Here is a 21,235-nt window from a genome sequence, read left to right as displayed (position 1 = left end):
TTTGTGTTTTATTAGGTCTCTTTACTATATATTTGTGTTTTACCAGGTCTCTTTACCATATATTTGTGTTTTATTAGGTCTCTTTACCATATATTTGTGTTTTACCAGGTCTCTTTACCATATATTTGTGTTTTATCAGGTCTCTTTACCATATATTTGTGTTTTATTAGGTCTCTTTACCATATATTTGTGTTTTATCAGGTCTCTTTACCATATATTTGTGTTTTATTAGGTCCCTTTACCATATATTTGTGTTTTATCAGGTCTCTTTACTATATATTTGTGTTTTATTAGGTCTCTTTACTATATATTTGTGTTTTATTAGGTCTCTTTACCATATATTTGTGTTTTTATCTGTTGTATGTATATTAATCCTTTGAAAATTAATGTTTAAGTACCTGTTAAAATTGTAGCCTACTTGATATTAGTTCTGCTCTAGAAGCTCATCAAGATTGCCAAGGAACACATCTTCAGCTAGTGGATCCCAAAAAAATCTGTGGACAATTAGTGGGGATCTAAAGATGAGAAATTAATGTAGCTGTGTAAACCACAATAACAGCAGGCTAGAAAAATAAATGGTGGCACAAGGACCACAAGCTTGCTACTTAACAGAGCTGGTTACAGAAAAGTGAACTTCGAGCTTCATGTTTGTCAAGGCTCAGGAAACAAAATGAAGAACTACCGTCCTTAAATCACTAAATCAATCTTCTGTTTTAACTTCTTGTCCACTGACCCAGTGATAGTGTTCATTTTAAAGTGACCACACTGCATCATTGGCCTTCTGATTGGCTGTTTCATGAAAGTTGAAGTTGAGCTGCCTGCAACTGTTCCAGCTGACTTTCAGATGAGTTGCAAGAAGCTTCACATTATGCAACTCAAGTGCAGTTTCCTGTGCGTTTCAAGCAACTGAAGTTGCATTCGGGTTTAAATAGCTTTTAACAGACAGCTTAAAATAGCTTTTTTATAGATTTTTTATTGCACCACCACACAACTATGGGCGGGGAAAAAACCTCCACCTTCCACCATGGAGAGAAACGTTGAGCCAGCTCAGAGACCCTCCCTGATACCATATCTCACTTGCATATAAATGTCTGAATGGAAGAGAAGTCGCCATAAGTGATTATGTGATGAACATGGACTACAGCATGGATAAAGTTAGACTTTACGATAGCTGCTGCTTCTGTTATCAGCTATGTGATGTACTGTGGTCCAATTCTATACATGCAATCATGACAAAAAAATACACTTCACTAAGAAAGGCCTTAACAGTGAATAAACAGACGCTCGTCATCTGAAACAAGAATCTCTCTGGGCTGTTTTTGGCCCAAAGCGTGTAGTGATGTGTTTTAAGTGTTTATGAGGAGGTGAAAGTCCTCTTGGAGTCAAATGAGGACATCAAAGACTTAATATCCTTAACCCTTTAAACCCCTGGAGAATGCATGTGTCTCCCTTTCATAATTACTTACTATTTATATATTAGTAGTTACTGAATAATTTATAGCAGAAATTGCCCTGTTGTTGCTCCACAGCAGAATTAAATTTATAGGTAAAAATAAAATAATTTTCCTTTACAGTAAAATGAAGCTCTGCTGATCTTTCAACACAGTTTAACAATAAAAGGTCTTAAACACTGGAGTTAAGGTAGAACTGCTGATTCACCCTTTTACCCTGAAAGACACCTACTTGGCACCATAGCGACGCAGACAACAATCTCTCCCAGGTAGTAGCTAACGAAGCAGCAAAGAGACAGATTTAAGACAAACATCGATCATTTGGAGACAAATTGACTATTTTTACATTCATAATCACTCCAGCTGGTTTCCTGATACGTTTAAACTGCAACGAGAAGTTATCAAACACTAAAACGTTGTGAAGCTGAAGCTGCTTCTCATTCACATTTCACCTTAAATGGAGCAGCTGTTACATTTTGGCACCTCAGGCACCATTTAAGGTGGAACGGGAAAATTTTGAGATGTTGTACAAGGAACTATTTTTCTTCAGAGGAAAAGTTTCCTGCTGGAGATGCGAGAAAAGCAGCTATAGCTGAGCTACAGCTTAAAGCAAGTCTGTGTTTCCGTTTATACTATATTTCCAGCCTGTACTAGTACATCAGCACATACTGAGACATCTTTACAGCCAAGATGGTCAAATGGGCATAAAATGTTGTGGCTCCCAAGGTGGTTTCACATTTGCTGAAAGAACAAAATGGCTCTTCTTAACATTTGGGTTGCGACCCCTGTAGTAGACACTGAATAATTCATAGTAGTTCCTAGTTAATAAGTCTCAAGAATAACAGATGAACTACAAGGCAGCAGGTCAAAGGATCACATTTGGCTTGTGCAGTTTCATTAAGCAGCTACGATTCTTGTCTTTATGGACAAACACTACAAACGATAAAGATTAAAGAGGTAAAGACCATTTAAAATTTCTCAAGTTTCAGTCTAAAGTTGATGGAGTTTCACCCCAGGTGGTGGGCGGGGTCTAGACAAAGTAAAGCTAACAAAGCTCCACCGGCTTAAACCTCAATGTTCTGCATAACTGCAGTTTCATCACTGCATCAGCACCTGAGTAAAGGCTTTAAACTCCAGTGTTGTACAAACAGCAGCCCTGCAAGATCTCTTTAGCTGTCATAATGACTGAGTAAAATACAGGTAGATGCAACACACTGATGAATATAGTGTGTGTGTGTGTGTGTGTGTGTGTGTGTGTGTTCCATTTCATGGTGGAACGTTTTTAGCAGTGTGTAATTCACAATTTGCTTGAAGGTTCCAGCTTCTGGAACATCTCTTCCGCAAGAGGTCAAAGGCCTTTAAAGACTCTAATAACTCTATATTTTATTCATTCACTACATGAAAAAATGCTAAGTATATGGCTCACCTGCAGCTGTGGTTCCTGGCCAATTAAGTGGTTAAAAGTCTCATTTTTCTTGTATTTTAGGTCCACTTAGGATGTTTGTGTGGGTTCATTTCTCAAAAACAGTCCTAGCATTGCCTTCTGAAGCTCTTAGAATTAACCAGGCTGTTTTTGTTACTGTGCCTTTAAGAGTGATATACATATCTGATTGGCTCCCCTGTACTGTGGCTCACTCAAAAAGCACTCTGGGCTGAAACGCTCCTTATAACTTCAGCACGAGTGGGTGGAGCTTAATGGCTGTAGGCTATCATCATAAAACAAAATGAGTTCCAAACAGGCTGATTTTGCAGCTTGGTTTTCATATATGGTCTGTGTGGACTGGGGAGTGATGTTAACTATAAGAGTGTTACATATTACATCAAACCTATTTTTAAAAAAAATGTGGTTTTCTATTATGAGCGTTCTTAAAACTTGACCATGAGATACTAAGCTAGGTAGGGTTGTCCTGGAAGGCCGCAGTGTAGCTCAATTGAATGTTTTCTCTGCTTAAAAACACAAAAAAGTTAAAAAATCATTACTTAATTATTATTATTATTATTATTATTATTATTATCAGAGCAGGACAAACACTGCTTGCACACAATGCTTTTAGGCCAGTTTGATGTTATTAATAGACTGTCGAGCCCTCCTGCTTCCCACCTCAGACCAGCTGCCCACGCCCCAGATACCGCCACCTGCCTTGGACTAGCTGCCCACCCTACGCTGATGTTTTCATGGACTCCCAGCTGTTACTACTACTAATACTACTGCTATTAATATTAGTTGTATAATAACTCTGTAGATAGTTTGACCAGAGGAGGATGGGTCCCCCCTGGTGAGCCTGGTTCCTCCCAAGGTTTCTACGTCAGTTCTGAGGGAGTTTTTCCTTGCCACTGTTGCCCCTGGTCTTTTCTGGAATTCTGTGACGCTGCTTTGTGACAACATCAGTTGTAAAAAGCGCTACAAATAAATTAGATTTGATTTGATGATTTGATTAATTTATGTGCAAGTGAGCTGACAAGCAGGTCTGCTGCTGTTGTCTCTCAACATGAGGACCAAAGAAGTGTCAGTGTCAGTAAAGCAGACCATTAATACCGATTAGAGAACATACTGGTGAGATAAGCAATAGCAAAAAATCCAGCAGTACATTCAATAAGAAAGAAAAAACACTGAACAATTAAAGAACGCTGGCCAGGACGTCTGCGCAGATGTGTGAAAATGATCATATGAAGAAAACGCCATCACAGCCTCATCTTCACCACAAGAAACAAACCACTGTTGAACCTCAAGAACAGAATTGGTGCGTTAGGTCTTTTAGTATGTTCACCAAAAATAATCCCCAATATAAGTCCCTTCAAACGAAAGTCGACATTCTGCACTCTTTCAAAGAATGGTTCGGCAAAAAATCTGCTGTACACAATTTCCCCAGATCTAGTCGATCGATCGAGACATCAGCTATGACGCTACTGTTGCTAACACTAGAAGCCAATAGTCACCCAAATCCTGTCTCTAAATACATCCCCTAAGTTTCTCTCAGCACACTAAAACCGCGTGAGCTATAAAAGTGAACGGAACGTCATCGTGTAGCAGGCAGCAGCAGGTGTGTCACTGGAGGCCCAGTGCCCAGTACTTTTGGGTGTTTTCCCTACTACTACCACACCTACTCCAACCTATCAGCTCACTAGCAGCCCATATGTACATAGGCTTATATGCCTTGGGGCCTGTATTTAAGACCTCTTGTCCCATCTTACTCTTCCAAAATGAAATGGCTCATACTGGGCACTGCCTCAGAGATGTCATTGCAATTTCATTTCCCAAACACTTTATCCAAGCGTGCTGACATTATTACTCCTAACCAACAGACACACGTTCAGCTCCGTCTCCTCATTATTCACCACCAATACTGTAATATTTCATCATCAACATTAACGCACAAAGGTAACAAGAGTGGATGGTGGAGATCGAGTCTGCAGCGTCTGGGCTCTTAAAATGCTGTTACAAAAAACTCAATAGTTAAAGGAACGTTTTCAGTGTAGATCAATGTAGTTATAGTGACCTGTGCTGCCCATCACTGCATAAAACAATAGAAACAGGCGGTTAAACGTGTCGCTTCTATCTGAACAAAAAATCGTATCTCCATTTCAGTTTGACATACTTTGAACATGCCTGTTGTTCTTTACATCATGTATAAATTTCATGATGAACGGACCAAAAGAAACGGCCCAAAATGACTTGGAAAAAATTCTGGTTCCATTGACTTCCATTAAAAGTAAAGCCTATGGAGATGCCAGGTTTTGTTCCAACAACAGCGATAAGTTAAGACTCCTCTGAGGTTTATCTTAAAGATAGAACAGTATTTAGGAAGTTTTGTCTAGTTAGGATGTAACATGGTTTTTGCAGCTGGAGTTAATAAGTAAGAATATGTAATTAAGACCTGCTGTTCTGTAACAGCTTCTGTCCTAAATTCAGTCTTAACTGGAGCTGTCACGGTGTCTAAACTGTAATATGGCCTCTGGACTCAATCAGAAACAAAATCCATGTGGTAAAGAAGCCTTACAGAGTAAAGAACGCAGCTTCAAGCAGTGAAACAGACCATTTCCTGTGACCCGAGACGTAAAAAAAAACTGTGAAGTTGCTCTAGAGCTCAGAGCGGCGGAGCTTCCTGAGAAAAGCCACAGTGAGAAAAGCCTTCAGTGGTGATGTTTCAAACCTGAGCTTGAGGTTCATATCTACAGCTGCATCTCACAGCATTAGCAGCTCAGAGACAGAGGCTCATACAGTCTCCTCTGTCTGTCTCTCAGCCTCCTCCACAGAGACCAGGGCTGCACGATATATTGGTTGTTCACTGTTATCACAATATTGAATTTGCAGACGGGCCTTAGTGTGTAAAAGGGTCTACAACCGATCAGTGTTTTTAATGGGAGCATCCTGACCAATCACAGCTCCACATGACCTTCTGTGGATGTTTGGATGAACTGAGGGTTTAAGTTAAGTGTTACTTTTTTGATCCCACAACCGGGGAAATTCCACCTCTGCATTTAACCCATCCGTGAAGTGAAACACCACATACACACTAGTGCTCACACACACTAGGGGGCAGTGAGCACACACTTGCCCGGAGTGGTGGGCAGCCCAATCAACGGTGCCCGGGGAGCAGTTGGGGGTTAGGTGTCTTGCTCAAGGACACCTCAGTCATGGACTGTCAGCCCTGGGGATCGAACCGGCGACCTTCCGGTCACAGGGCCAGATCCCTAAGCTCCAGCCCACGACTGCCCCAAAAATATCTATATATTTTTTTACATATTAGTAACTATTTTCATGTATTCTAAGGCGCACTGTATTGTCCGAGTTCTTGGGCAGTGTGTGAATAGTCATACCATAGTCATTTACCACTACGCTGGAGATTTGATCCCCCAGCCTCTTTTCTAAATGTGGTTTGGTTCAGCACAATAGCAAAGTTCAACTTCCCACACTGAAACACGACTTGCACGATGGTTCCATACAAATAAAATACACTACATCAGTAGTGCATTCAAAGCAATTTATTCAGCGCCATCTTCAGTGCTAGAGAAGTGTAAAGATGGTGAGGAGAAAGTGAGCATTAAAAAGAGAAAAGCTTTGCAGGGAGGTGCCAAGTGGTCTAAAATATAGATGAGCTCTTCAGTTCACGAGTGGTTAGCAGTGATAGTTATGGTGGTGAGAGCCGTGCAGCAATCATGCCACAAACATAAATATATGCTAACGATTAAATAGGCTGATATGCTGTGAGTTAGCTACATACGTTTTGTGCCATTGTCCCAAAATTTTGGCTCCAACCAAACAATTTTATTGGCTACTACAGAGGAAATGTGCCTAGCTAGCAGGTTAGCTGGTACCTGACGGTCACTGGTCGGAAGACGAATGGGAAAGCTCATAACCCTCAACATGGCATTTGTTTATGAGGGGTGGGGGCCAATCAGCTTGCTGGTAAAGCCCTAAGTGGTAAAAGCCCACCTCAGTTGTGGAAATCTGCACCCTAAAAACCTGAAGAACACATTTTTGTGTGTTATTTGAGACAAACACTACAAACTGTGCGTTTTGTCCGATTTTGATGAAATGAAGCCACCCTGTAGGCTATAATTACGCACATAGGCCAAGATTATCAGGCAAGGGAGGTGGAGTCTGTGTATTCTGCCAAAATACTCACGATATTAGTCAGAAACAATGCGACACTTTCACTTCCTTTGAGGTCCTTTCCATTCACGATACAAACCCGGTCACAAAAAAGAACATTTTCATTATTTAACATTTACAGACCACCAGGGCCCGACTCTGAATTTATAAAAGAATTTAGTGATTATGCTGCAAACCTGGCTGTGTGTAATGATAAAGTAATAATTGTAGGAGATTTTAATATCCACTTTGAGAAGGTAGACGACCCATTAAAAAGGGCATTTACCTCAATCCTAGACTCTGTTGGTATTTCCCAAAATGTAATAGGGCCGACACACGACTGTAGTCATACGTTAGATTTAGTTTTGACACTAGGTCTTAACATAGACAAGCTTAATATGCTACCGCAAACCTCAGACAATCTCCGACAATTACCTAATTTCATATGAGCTACGTCTTAGCCATAATATATGCATGTCCCCTCGCTATTCTACAAAGCGCTCAATAAGACCTTTTACCACCCTACAATTTATAGAAAATCTCCCAGAACTATCAACGCCAGTTTCCACTCCATCAGACCCAATGGAGCTAGATTTACTCACCGATTATTTAGAAAATACCTTCCGATCTACTTTAGAAAATGTGGCGCCACTTAAAATAAAAAGAATAAGGCATAAAAAGCCACATGGTACAACGATAAAACCTGTACCTTAAAACAAACAGGTCGGAAACTAGAACGGAAATGGCGACAAACCAAGCTGGAAGTGTTCCACTCTGCCTGGAAGGACAGCCTGACAGTGTATAGAGACGCTCTCACTAAAGCTCGCTCAGCATATCTGGCCTCGCTGATCGAGAACAGTAAATACAATCCTAGAATACTGTTTAGTGTGATTTCCAGAATCACAAAAAATCAGGCAGGTACTGAACCACAAATGCCCACCATACACTGTTTTCATGGCCTCCTAGCTATCACTACTACTAATACTACTGCTATTAATATTAGTAGTATAATCACTCTGTAGGTAGTTAAAGAGATAGGAGGCTGGTCTTGTATCACTGGAAATAACTGCCTGGTGGTGTTGCTAAGACGGCCACCAAGCGAGCAAACTTTCCATTAAGTAAGCACTTGTCCTGTAGCTCAATCGATTTGTTAGCAGCTAAAAAAAACGGCAAATGTTTCAAATGCATGTTGTAGTTCAATGAGGTGCAGCACATGTAGTTCAATGAGGGGCGGCACGTAGTTCAATGAGGGGCGGCACATGTAGTTCAATGAGGTGCAGCACATGTAGTTCAATGAGGGGCGGCACATGTAGTTCAATGAGGGGAGGCACATGTAGTTCAATGAGGTGCAGCACATGTTGTAGTTCAATGAGGTGTAGCACATGTAGTTCAATGAGGGGCGGCACATGTTGTAGTTCAATGAGGTGCTGCACATGTAGTTCAATGAGGTGCTGCACATGTAGTTCAATGAGGTGCAGCATATGTTGTAGTTCAATGAGGTGCTGCACATGTAGTTCAATGAGGTGTAGCACATGTAGTTCAATGAGGTGCAGCACATGTAGTTCAATGAGGTGCAGCACATGTAGTTCAATGAGGTGCAGCACATGTTGTAGTTCAATGAGGTGCTGCACATGTAGTTCAATGAGGTGCAGCACATGTAGTTCAATGAGGTGCTGCACATGTAGTTCAATGAGGGGAGAAAAACATGGTTTATAACTGGAGAGCAGCTGAGGAAGATCTGTAGGTTTTGTGTTGGACAAGTAATGGAGGCTCTTCAGATGAGCTAAAACTACAGCTAACCGGCTGCCAACACTGGACACTGATGAGGACTCGTCATCTACACAAGGTCTTTTCTCCTCAGTGGACGATGTGCACCCAGTGGACGATTTGTGTTCCCAGACCACCTCTACCTCTGAGGGACGCAGTAGCTTGATGCAATTAGCCAGCAAGCGACGCTCCGTTTCCTCCGGAGAGTGATGGCAAGTGCAACGGCTGTGTTTGTGGTGTGTAGTAATTAATCAGAGCTTGGGCCACGCCATGGCCGTCCCCTCTGATCACCATTTCTGCTAACACAGTCAGTCCCTACCTCTTTATCTCCCTCAGCCCCCCCCTCTCTCTCTTTCTCTATCTCTCTGAGGGCTATCACAGCCAGCAGTAGAGCAGTACAGGAGGGGCCTGTAGGGACCAGGCAGACAGGACTGAGAATAGAGAAGCTACAGCAGCAGGTCCTCATCACTATATCAACACAAGAGTGTAAACAGCATCCACACGGGTGACACAAGCGTTTGTTAATTGTTACTGCAATATTAGTTATGCTATTACAGAAGGCTACAATATGCAAATGAGCATCTAAGAAGTTAGTACTGGCTCTGGGTTTACTACAGAACAGTATATATATATATATATATATATATATACACACATCATTTTAGTTGAAGGGCATTTATCCCACATTTTAGTGCGTTTTTATTTATAACATTTATGTGAGTTTATGCACCAAAATCAGACATAATTAATCCATCATTACATTTTTCAACCTCACAGTATCCCTTATAATTGAACAGGCTGCTTTTCGTTGTTGTCAGAAAAAAAAAAAAAACTCGTATCTCCAAAATGACAACTATTTTACTTTTAATGTAAGTCAATGGATCCCGACGTCTTTCCAAGTCGTTTTGAGCTGTTTCTTTTAGTCCATTCATCATGACATTTGCACACAATATAAAGGGCAGCAGGTGTTTACAAATTATGTGAAAAACTGAAAGAATGACAAAAAATGGAAACACGAGGTTTTCTTGCGACAGCAGTGTTTTGTTACTTTGCCTTTCAGACTGATATTTGTAAATGACCTCTGTTCTCTTTGTACTGCCTTAATTAAAAAGCAGTCTAGGCTGAAACACTTCTGTGCAACTGCAGTGTTTTTTGTGACATCACAACAATTTAAAGTGGGCTGTTTACCTCTGGACTGAACAACTTAAAACTTCACCAGCATTTACACAGTACGTTTACATCAACATCTTGTATTCTAAAAAAAAGTGAGGACGATTCTATTTTCAGTGCCTTTCATAATAATGATAATACTGCAGACAAAACCACATCGTTTCAAGGATTCGCTATAGTGTTCTGAATATATTCCAAGTTATATCGCCAGGATCCAGCAATATAAGCCTGATATGGGCGTATCTCATAGCTGTAGCTAACATCACAGCAGCTCATCGTCGACTGACTATCTTCAGCCACAGGGCAGATAAAGATTGCAGGGACCTTTATGATCGGACTTGGGATTCTGACTTGGAGATAAAGTTCTTAAAGATGTAGCTGACCAGCTGCTCCGTTGTCCAGCAGCCATCGGGGGAAGGTTGGCATGCTCATTCAGGGATGGGGGACGGGAAAACAAAAAGGTTATTGAAGGAGGAATGAGATTCATATCCACGCAGAGGAGGAATTCCGGAGATGGGAGGCCGCCAGCTCCTGCCCTCGTGCATTCTTCTCTGAGGGCTGTCAGAAGACTGTATGCTGCCCGGTGCAGAGTCTGACCCAACCACAGCCTCATCATGGGTGGCATGTAAAGGAGCCGTTCAGAGAAATATAAAATGTGCTCAGTTTTCCCTGAAAATGAAGTCAATCAGCTTTTGTTTGGTGTCTAAAGTTTGCTTCCTTATATTTGCACTGGAGCTACAAGGCTATAGCTAACAAGTAATGGATAATCCCAGCAGTTAGCGCTGTGCATATTACATACGTAAATCATCACTCATGCCTCAAACTAGGACTGGAAACCAGTATACCAGTTCACCTGGTACGCCTGGAAATCCTCAGGTATGATTTTTGTCACAACCGCTACATCAAGTGCAGATAACGCAACATGCAATTAGTTATATGGCTGAATGGCTGAGTCAGGGATGTTTCAGTCAGATGAAAATGAAAACACAGCAGAGCCTTAATCACCTCCCGCCATCTAGTCCAGTTCATATGAAGCAGTAACTTTGTTTTTATGGTACCTGAGGCGCTAGAATGTAGCCACCTATGTAGCCAACTGTTGCACCACTTAAGGTGGGAGAATTCAAACAAGAAGCTGGTGAACGATAAGCTGACCTCAGCCTTGTGACTTTGTGTTTGTCAGTTTCTCGTTGCAGATTAAATGTATCAGGAAACCAGCTGGAGTGAATATGAACACAAATAAGTCTTTGGTCTTCAAATCATCGATGTTCGTCTTAAATCTCTCTCTTTGCCACTTCGTTAGCTACTAGCTGGGCAAGACTGTTGTCTGTGTTGCTATGGTGACCAGCCGTCTGCGCTGATCTTCAGGGTTAATTTTATTATTACCTACAAACCTAATTCAGCTGTGCAGCCACAACAGGACAGTGAAAGAGCTGCACGTAACTTCTGCTCCATTTGAAGTGGAACAGGAAGTTTGGGAAAAAAAGCTGTCGAACTTCAACCTTGAAGAAATCAAGACATGAAACAACCTATAGCAACAGGCCTGAGGGGCTAGTGCTAGAAAGCAATACTGGCATAGGAGCATCTAAATAGTCTTCAGTTTTGTTTTCACTGTTTCACAGAATAACACATTTAATATTTAATATTGGTGGTTAAAAATGCTTCTTATTAAAAAGTAAAGGGACCCAGAATAATAGACCACTGTTAACCTATGAAAATAGGCCATTTTAATTATTCTAAGATATAAATGTTTGGCCATCGTGCCCATGACTACCTCAAACCACATCTTAAACCTTGCCCATGTGGTTTCACTGTATATCTGACTGTTTTGTATACAATTCAGGTTTCAGAGTATTTGCCAGTACTGTTCTAATCTGTGTATTTCTGTCCATTTTAATTTTATTTTAAAGGGAAAAGTGTCTACATCCTGGGTTTTTGCCCCCCTCATCTCACAAGTGCTGAAGGCTTTCAGAAGAACGCAAAAAAATGAATAAAGAATAAAGATAAACTTTTGACACAGTTACGGTAATAAACGTTGTGTCATCAGTTCTAGTTCCAATGACTTCCCTCTGCGTAAAAGCTACATTTAGTCAAACTGAAAATCATAGCTCTCGTCACACGCTATGCTGATCATTTTGGAAACTGTAATCGAAATGGGCTTCTTCATTTTTTATAATGCAGATAAACAGCTGGTTTCATTATAAGCCCTCATATAATTGGGCAATAAGCCATATCGTTAGCAAGAGTCACCACCATGTGAACGCTGCCCTGCCTTTCAGACACTGATCATTCGCTCACAGAGAGAGACACTCAGACATCGTTTGTTTGTGAAAACTTTCCATTTGGCAAAAAATACCAATTCAAATTTGAATAAGAATGGAGAATAAGTAGGCTCAGTGTTTGATAGTGTCATATTTAATATTGTTACTATACATGTGCTTATACAGTGTCTTTCACAATCATATTGATTTACCCACAGCAGCTTATGCTGACCAGTCAAAACAGTATTTAGATCAAAGGCTTATGCTGGGAGTAGACGCTACACTGGGGTCAAAGCCATGAGCTCATGAGTGTTATAAAGGTTCGCTGACCGCTGGGACGCCACCACGTTTGGTAACTTGAGTTTTTTGAGCACCATGTGGTCCAGGCCAAAGAAAAGGGGCTGGATTTGTGCAATCCCACTTGTGCCTGTATCAGCTGACCTCATTTATCCCACTGAAATTGCATGAATGAAGAAGTAACGGCAGGCGTGATACACCGACGCGCCAGTGTGACACTCCCCGACACGCTCATTAGCTCCGTTGACTCTGTGACGGTGTGTGTACCAGTGATGTGAAGAGTCATCCAGGTATAAAGCCTGGGAGGAACGACTGAGAAGAGCAAACAAAGGTGTAACTGAGAACGTGTTACATGTGAGGCAAGCGTTCAACCTTTGACTTTTCCGCACCATCAGAGACGCTAGGCTACGCCAGGGCCTCCGTGGCAGTTGCAGTTACAGGGTAACTCATATTAACAGCTCGGCAAGGTCAAAGACACAATATACGCTGCTCTGTAAAATGCATTACGGTGTGACTTCCATTCCAGAAACACTTCCGCTCGTAAACGGGATAACTCACAGGGGCTAGGCATATATATATATATATATATATATATATATATATATATATATATATATATATATATATATATATAGTAAGCATATATTGGTCCATATATAGGTCAAGGACTGCTGGTCCACCCTCCAACCACCCAGATTACCGTCCTGCATACAAGCTCTAACTAGTTTCTAACCTCCTCAAACAGATTTTAAATAAAACTTTTATTTTAGAAAATAAGCTTAAACAGACGTCACAAACAACTGAGAGAAGCAATAAAGACCAGGTCTGATTTTATAGAAAATGCTGCTGACACTGTGGCGGATTAAAATGATGCCAAATAAAGTACAAGTAAAGAAAGGAGGGCGGCTGCAGGTTTTCATTCCACTCATACAGAAGCCTGCCCCCTATGACTAATCAGCTGTGTGGCTGACTGCGCTGTCATCCTCCCTCCAAATCTCAGAACAGGCGTGTTCACATCAGAGTCAGTGATCACTCTTTTAATTAGTGTTCGGCTTTCTGCCTCGTATCTTTGTTTTTTTCATACATCCGCTCATATGATGACTGATTCATATTGTGATGTGTGGGGAGTGACACAACAGAGGTTCCCCTTCTGGGTCCAAAATTGTCAAGACATAAATTATCAGATTTCATTTCAAATCTCGCTGACTTTCCAGTTACACCTGCCTGAGCAGAAGAAAACCTTGGCGTCATAATTGAGTCAGATTTATCATTCGATCAACACACAGGCGGCATCACTAGAACAGCTTTTTACATCTTCGCAACATTGCCAAGATAATAAATGCCCTGTCCCTGCGTGATGCAGAAACACTAGTACATGCCTTTATTACTTCTAGGCTAGAATACAGTAACGCGCTACTGTCACCTGCCTTGGACTAGCTGCCCACCCACTGGTTTTCATGGACTCCCATCTGTTACTACTACTAATTCTACTGATATTAATATTAGTAGTATAATAACTCTGTAGGTAGTTTGACCAGAGGAGGACGGGTCCCCCCTTGTGGGCCTTGGTTCCTCCCAAGGTTTCTTCCTCGGCTCTGAGGGAGGTTCTCCTTGCCACCGTCACCCCTGGCTTGCTCACCTGGGGGTTTTCACATTCTTGTTAAAACTTTGTCTTTGCTGGAATTCTGTGAAGCTGCTTTGTGACAACACCCGTTGTAAAAAGCACTACAAATAAATTTGATTTGATTCACTGGTAGTTTCGGAAAAGAAAAAAAAAAAAACGCTATATGTGTGTTGGAGACATGGCGACCCCTACTTCCTATCCCACCACCACTGTAAAAATATCTAAATTAATCATTTTCTTGACAATTAACCATTCTGAATAACTCTGGAATTCCCCTTTAAGCACAAAAACAGCCTTGGCTTTTTGCCACTGTGTCCACTTAGCCGGAGTGTAATATTTAGTGTTTTTTCCAGTACACAGTGTACATAAGCTGAATGTCTGCGTCAGAAAAACAGTTCCCAGATCTTCAGCACATAAACAATCATCAGACATGACAGCAGCTAAATCAGATGAAGATGAAGTCTTCTTTCTGTTCACTAAACAACTGCATGGATCATAAAAATGGGATTTAGACCAATTACAGAGAGTCTGTAACCCCAACAAACAGTGTATAGTATGGTATAGTATAGTATATTATAGTATGGAATAATATAGTATGGTATGGTATAGTATAGTATATTATAGTATGGTATAATATAGTATGGTATGGTATAGTATGGTAGAGCATGGTATGGTATATTATAGTATGGAATAATATAGTATGGTATAGTATAGTATAGTATAGTATACTATAGTATAGTATAGTATGGTATAATATAGTATAGTATGGTAGAGCATGGTATGGTATATTATAGTATGGTATAATATAGTATGGTATGGTATAGTATAGTATATTATAGTATGGTATAATATAGTATGGTATGGTATATTATAGTATGGTATAATATTGTATGGTATGGTATGGTATAGTATAGTATATTATAGTATGGTATAATATGGTATGGTATGGTATAGTATAGTATATTATAGTATGGTATAATATAGTATGGTATGGTATAGTATGGTATAGCATGGTATGGTATATTATAGTATGGTATAATATAGTATGGTATGGTATAGTATAGTATGGTAGAGTATGATATGGTAGAGTATAGTATAGTAGATTAAACCGCATAGTAACAAGGAGCTGATTGGCTGTCAGCCCATTATGACATCATCTTATTTTATTCAGTGTTTGATTTTTGTCTATTTCAACTCAAATGAAATAAATGAAATACTGTGATTCTATCATGGACACATATTTGTGATACTGTGACATTTTTGCCATATCGTTTATCTGCTATCTCCACAAAAGGACAGGGCCCATCAAATTTTCCCTGCACCTTGAATATAGTTTCAGTCTGCACTGTAGTCTAAGGGGATTTGGGGGTAGCTGAACTCCGAGAGAGGGTGTGTCTGGATACTCAGAATCTGCTGTAGCAGTCAATACCTCACTAATCAAAACCTCCGCTGCAGTACAGCAATCAACGGAGCAAATATCTCACCCTAATCTGCGCGGCATGTTGTCACACTTGATATCCAGTGTGACTGAGGACACACAGTAAAGTAGTTAAAGAGCAAGACTGCACACGCAGAGCTTGCGCAACTCATTTGAGTTGCATTCTAATCAATAACTAGAAGCTGGAAAACAGTTGTAAAAAACTGATAAAACAGTGTGTGAGTTAATCATCATCAAACACGACTATACGAACACATCGACTCCACGACTGTGGAGTAAAGGCCAGAAACTTTATCTCTACATATAAAATCAGAAATCCGAAGTTAATGCATATAAACATAAATGAAGATAAAATGTCAGGTGAAAACTCAGCAGGAAAAAATATACAGTGTACCTCCTCACCGCAAAAGTAGCAGATCAGCCAAGACAGGGTTGGTGTCTGAAGTTCTTCAGTTTTGCCCTGGAGCTGCGAGGCTGATATAGATAATAAGAAGGGCTGCATGATACGGACATAAAATGCGATGTTTGATACCGCAGTTACGAGTTACATCCAGCTGCAACAATGAATCGATTCGTTGTGGATTATTAAATTAATCTCCAACTATTTTGGCAATTGAATAATCGGTTTGAGTACTTTAAAAAAAAAAAAAAAGTCTTTCTGCTTTTTGAATCTGAATATTTTCTGGTTTCTTTCCTCCACTGTGACACCAAACTGAATATCTTTTATGATGTGGACAAGAAAAGACATTTAAGGATCTCATCTTGGGCTTTGGAAAACCCTGATCGACATTTTTTCACCATTTTCTGACCAAACAACTAATCGATTAATCAAGAAAGTAACTGACTATTAGATTAATCGACAATGAAAATAATCGTTAGTTGCAGCCGTAAAGAGCAGCGATGAATTTTGATTCAAATCGTGTGCTATAGGCCGACTCATCACTGATTGAGCCCAAACCTTTTAACCCAGGGCCCACCGCCACTCCCAAAGTTTTATTACACAATTCTATTGCCTAAGAATAGCTCAGCCAGTTTCCACTGCAGTTCCTATAATTACTGAATAAGAGACCTTAGTATATAAAAACACTGGGGATTTAAGCAAATAGGAGCAAAAATATGAAGTAGCTACTTACATCGAAACTGCAAGCACAATTTTTTGTGCACTGTACAGCCATTTCCTTGAGCTGCCTTTAATATAAAGGCTACAAAAACTGATAAATATATATACAAGTATATTTACATACAGTCCAACAGAAATGTGTATTTCATACATATATATCACTTGTCAGAGGAAAACCTTGTATCTCCATTTTTGACATTTTTCAGTTTTTGACAGAATTTGAAAACACTCGTGGCCTTTTACAATGTATGTAAATTTCATGATGAATGGACTAAAAAAAACAGCCCAAAATAACTTGGAAAGACGTCTGGTTCCATTGACTTGCATTAAAAGTAAAGTATGTTTTTTCCTTCTCCTGTAAAGTTACCATTTTGGAGATACAAAGTTTTCTTCCGACAGCAGCGATATATACATATATATATATATAGTTTAGATTAGCCGTGCACATGCATTTTGAAAGTTTCCACGCTCGTCGGTTCAAACCCCCATCAATGGACTTACATCACTCTGGCACTGTTTTATCATGACAGCCCTTAAAACTGCATCTCTCTTGGAGACTTATATTGCGGCAACAATAAAAAGGAGATTTATCGTGTGGCCACAGCACATAATGGAAGTCAGTGGCATCCAAAATCTTATTGGGTGTCTTATTAGCCTCTTAGCTCCAAAATAAGCAAACCTCAGACTCCACGCTTGACTGACTACATTTGGGGTCAGGGGAAAAGAGTTCAGGTTTGATTTTCCACTGAACTATCGCTTTAATTAAGGTCCAGCAGTGTGCATGCTGTTAGGCCTCATGCCACGGAGGGTTATCGGGTCCACAAAAGTATATTGTATGTGCAAGCGCTCAACAAGGGTGGTGCTTCTTCAGGAAGAACAATGAACAAACTCAGATCGACAAAGAATGCAGCAGATTTGAGGCTGCTTTGCATTCGTGAAAGCACACGGCATTTCCACACACTTCCACATCCATGCATTCCAGCTATACATTCATTTTTAGCCTCATCACTGCTTAAACGTGGCCTGACCAAAGGACTACTCTAGTAGTTTTAACTTCATTTTGTCCACTGCGTCTGCAGCGCAAGGTCATTTTCCATAGAGAATAATTTTGCCCATACATACAAATGAACAGAAAGCATTGAACAGAAATCAGGCTTACAATAGAAGTCAATGGGCAAGATGCAGAAGTCAATAAAGCAGAATTTTCTGTTCTGTACAGGGAAAAGTCCTAGAACGCATTCAATATCTCCCAAACAAGAGAAAGCATCTCAACCGCAGCACCACACTGCAGCGATCATATCATCTAGGCCAGACAAGGGACAACCACAGCAAACTAATGGGCGGACATGCTGAAAAAGCCTGCAGAGCACAATGGAAAGCTTTAAAAGAGCCATTATTTTGCGGGTTTTGTCTAAACGTCTCAGCAGGGACAGACAAGCCAGACCGGTCTGACACTCTCTCTCCCTCCCACACACTGAAGATCACCAAGTTTGCAATTAGCACCTTCCCTTCCATTCAGGTGAGCGCTCTAGCAGACAGGTCTTCAAAGCAATGCAGTGCTTTTAACCAAGAAACTGGTTTGGATGGAAATGGATGGATGGATGGATCACTTGGTGAACTTTAAACAGTCATTCAAAGGAGTCTGATGCAAAATGGTCTACTGTAGATGAACCTACACACTAAAGATTTCTTTACAGTGGTGGTGATAGGAACCAGGGGTCGCCATGAGCACAACACAAATATAGCCACTTCATTTATTGTCCAAAACCACCAGTGAACCTACGTGAGTCTTCTGAGATGTATATGTCATGCTGATGATGGTAAACTAGTGATAAATCTGAAAAAAGATGTTTTTTTATGGGTTCGATTTTGCCTTACAGCGCCCTGCACCTACCCCTCCACCGTGAACAGTACATTTTACGCCAAAAGCTTCATGAAAAGCAATGCCTCGCGCATCAGGCAGCGTGTTCATAACCATTTAGGTAATAACTTTCTGTGAGGGAGCTTTTAGAGGTGGATGTCTGGTTCCTATCACCACCACTGTGAACAATTCTGACTTGGTAAGTTTCTCTAGAAGGGAGCATTTCACACCAAACCGCTCTGAACGACTTTGTTTACATCTTTACCCTTTAATTATGCAACAACAATGAAAAAATTGGTGTCAATCCATTCTGTTTCCAGTGCACCTGTCTACCTGAGCTTTCCCCACCTCACCTGTCCCAGGTGAGTGCCCTCAGCTCCACCCCTCTACCGACAGCCAGGTGCTACTGCTGCCTTGACAGCACAAATGTTTAAAGTAAGACCAAAAATGAACTTTTATTTACAATGTCTACATGGTTTCGGTGATATGACCAAACTTTTTCTTCAAACTTCTCTCTGTGGACCTCCAGTCCAGTCTCAGCTCCTCAGCCTCAGCTTTGAAAATGAAACCAAATATTAAGAAAATCCCAAATCTTCATTATTTCAGTACATTTCAGAAACAGAAGTTACCTCTGTGTAGTGCTCTGTGCTGTTTCTGTCTAGCTCCCCGATGTAGTACTGCTCCATCCACCGCCTGGCGTTCTCGGAGTGGCGGTGCGGAGGTCCCTCCAGCTCACGGCTGATGTCCTTCCCGCAGCGGCGTAAAATCAGCGCCTCTCCGCCGGGATGCATGCGGATGAACTCGGTCACATCGTAGACCCGCGTCCCCTTCAGCACCCAGCACGACTCCTTACTGCAGTGCTTCGCTACCTCTTTCGCGCTGAAGAAGCGAGGGGACACCGAAGGCGACATTTGTGTTTTGCTATTTTCGTTTTTTAAGCAATCAAATATCAAAAAGTGTCCACTTTAAACACAACAGCAGGTTAAAACCCTCCACTGGACAGTCCAGCTACACCGCCAACTACAACTCAAAGTTGCTGCTGCCTTCTGACTTTCCTCTGGCTCGCTGCTTAGCGACCAGTCATTAACATCTCATGAATATTTAACGAGGCTCCCACGACTGGGCGTGGCTAGGCACCTGTTGCGTAGGGCGCCGGGGGAGAAACACACGGCAGGAGAAGAGGCTAATGTTAATATTTATCTCCAGTTTTAATAAACTTTTATTTGGTCACGGGTTTAGTGAGCTGTCCTCTCAAAAAGGCCGTCAGTGGTTGTTTCGAGGTTTATCTCCGTCTTCCTAAACTTCGCTCTTGTGGGCGTTGTATGCTAATTTCTTTCCCAGGCTAACGCTGGCCTTACTGTTTACATTCGAGGGCGGCTTCCTGCTCGTCGGAGTCCTGTTCAAACTTTCCGTTCCACCTTAAGCGGTGCGTTAAAGGTGGAACTGTAACCTTCACGTTTTAAAACTCTGGATCAAACTCGGCTTCCTGTCCGCCAGCTTTTCTGTTCGGGTTTACCCGTTCTACCTTTAATGGAACGGGAACTTTAACAGCCGCATCATTTAAGGTGGAACGGGGAAATTCGAACATGAGGCTTCGTTGAGGACGAGACAAATTGAGATAATCTGAGCTTTTCACAAGGACACAACCACATTCATACAAATTCGTCTTCTTTAATGATACATTATTTACCTTTTTCTTGTATTTTCTGATTTTTATCCACCCCAGGGCACTCGCTCCTATGTATGTACCAAGTTTTGTACAAGTGCGCCCCCTCTGGTAGGAATAACGAAGCACACTAGAAAATGCACTTATTTGTTTGGTTTATCAGTTAAAATATGGGCTGTTTTACCTGATATAAAACTGCTCTCCGTTTATTTGGCATTGCTGTGATGTTATAATGCTCTCAGCTCTATGATTTTTGCCCTCACCTCTTGAAGCCCTTGTTGAGAGTAACTGTAGTCAGTGTTTTAAAATGGTCAATAATTCACCAGGGTCCATGACAAGCCGGTTCTTCAAGGGTTCTCTAGTAATTTCATGCTTAAACGGTTCTTCGGGTTGACGGAGAATGTGTTGCATATGGTCCTATATCGGATATTTTTGAAAATGGTTCTACATGGCACCAAAAGGCCTTCTGCTATTGTTCATGATGTCAAGATTTTAACAATGGAAGAACCCTTTTTGGTGCTATATAGAACCATACATGACACATTCTCCATCAATCTGAAGAACTATTTCACCATGAAAACCACAAATTGATTCTGTGTTGATTTCATGGTAATAAACAGAGCCATTGCCTTTACTAAAGAACCCCTGAATTTTGTTATTTTGGAATAATTTCCATTTTTAAGGAAGCATGCAGTCCAAAAGATGCTCCAGCGTCTGTCTTCAGCACTGACTTTCTCACAAGATTTGTTACTAGATATATGACTCATATACAGTGTTTCACAGGATTACCGGACCATAACAGTGTGTAAAAAGTAATTACACTGGATAGACAACAAACTAAATGACCCAGATAGTAATTACATTACTTTTTACAGTGGCCCATATACCTCCATCTCAAACTGTCTGAGCCCAACAGACTCCAATCCTCACTCCAGTGTATTGTCACCCTGCCTGTGACAGCCCATATAAATAAACATAACGTGTGGTCCT

General features: G+C 40.9%; 1 protein-coding gene across 1 annotated transcript in view; it reads right to left on the bottom strand.

The window, feature by feature from the left end:
• Nucleotides 1–19,635, bottom strand: part of fa2h (fatty acid 2-hydroxylase) — a 67,210-nt gene extending 47,575 nt beyond the window's left edge. Inside the window, exon 1 of the mRNA XM_037540775.1 lies at nucleotides 19,209–19,635. Within this exon, the coding sequence (XP_037396672.1) occupies nucleotides 19,209–19,490 (282 nt within the window). The 5' untranslated portion in view covers nucleotides 19,491–19,635. The remainder of the gene's footprint in view (nucleotides 1–19,208) is intronic.
• Nucleotides 19,636–21,235: the final 1,600 nt, after the last annotated feature.

Source organism: Pygocentrus nattereri, chromosome 8 (assembly GCF_015220715.1).
Source record: "Pygocentrus nattereri isolate fPygNat1 chromosome 8, fPygNat1.pri, whole genome shotgun sequence".
Classification (NCBI taxonomy): domain Eukaryota; kingdom Metazoa; phylum Chordata; class Actinopteri; order Characiformes; family Serrasalmidae; genus Pygocentrus; species Pygocentrus nattereri.
This window is presented reverse-complemented; position numbering and strand designations above follow the sequence as displayed.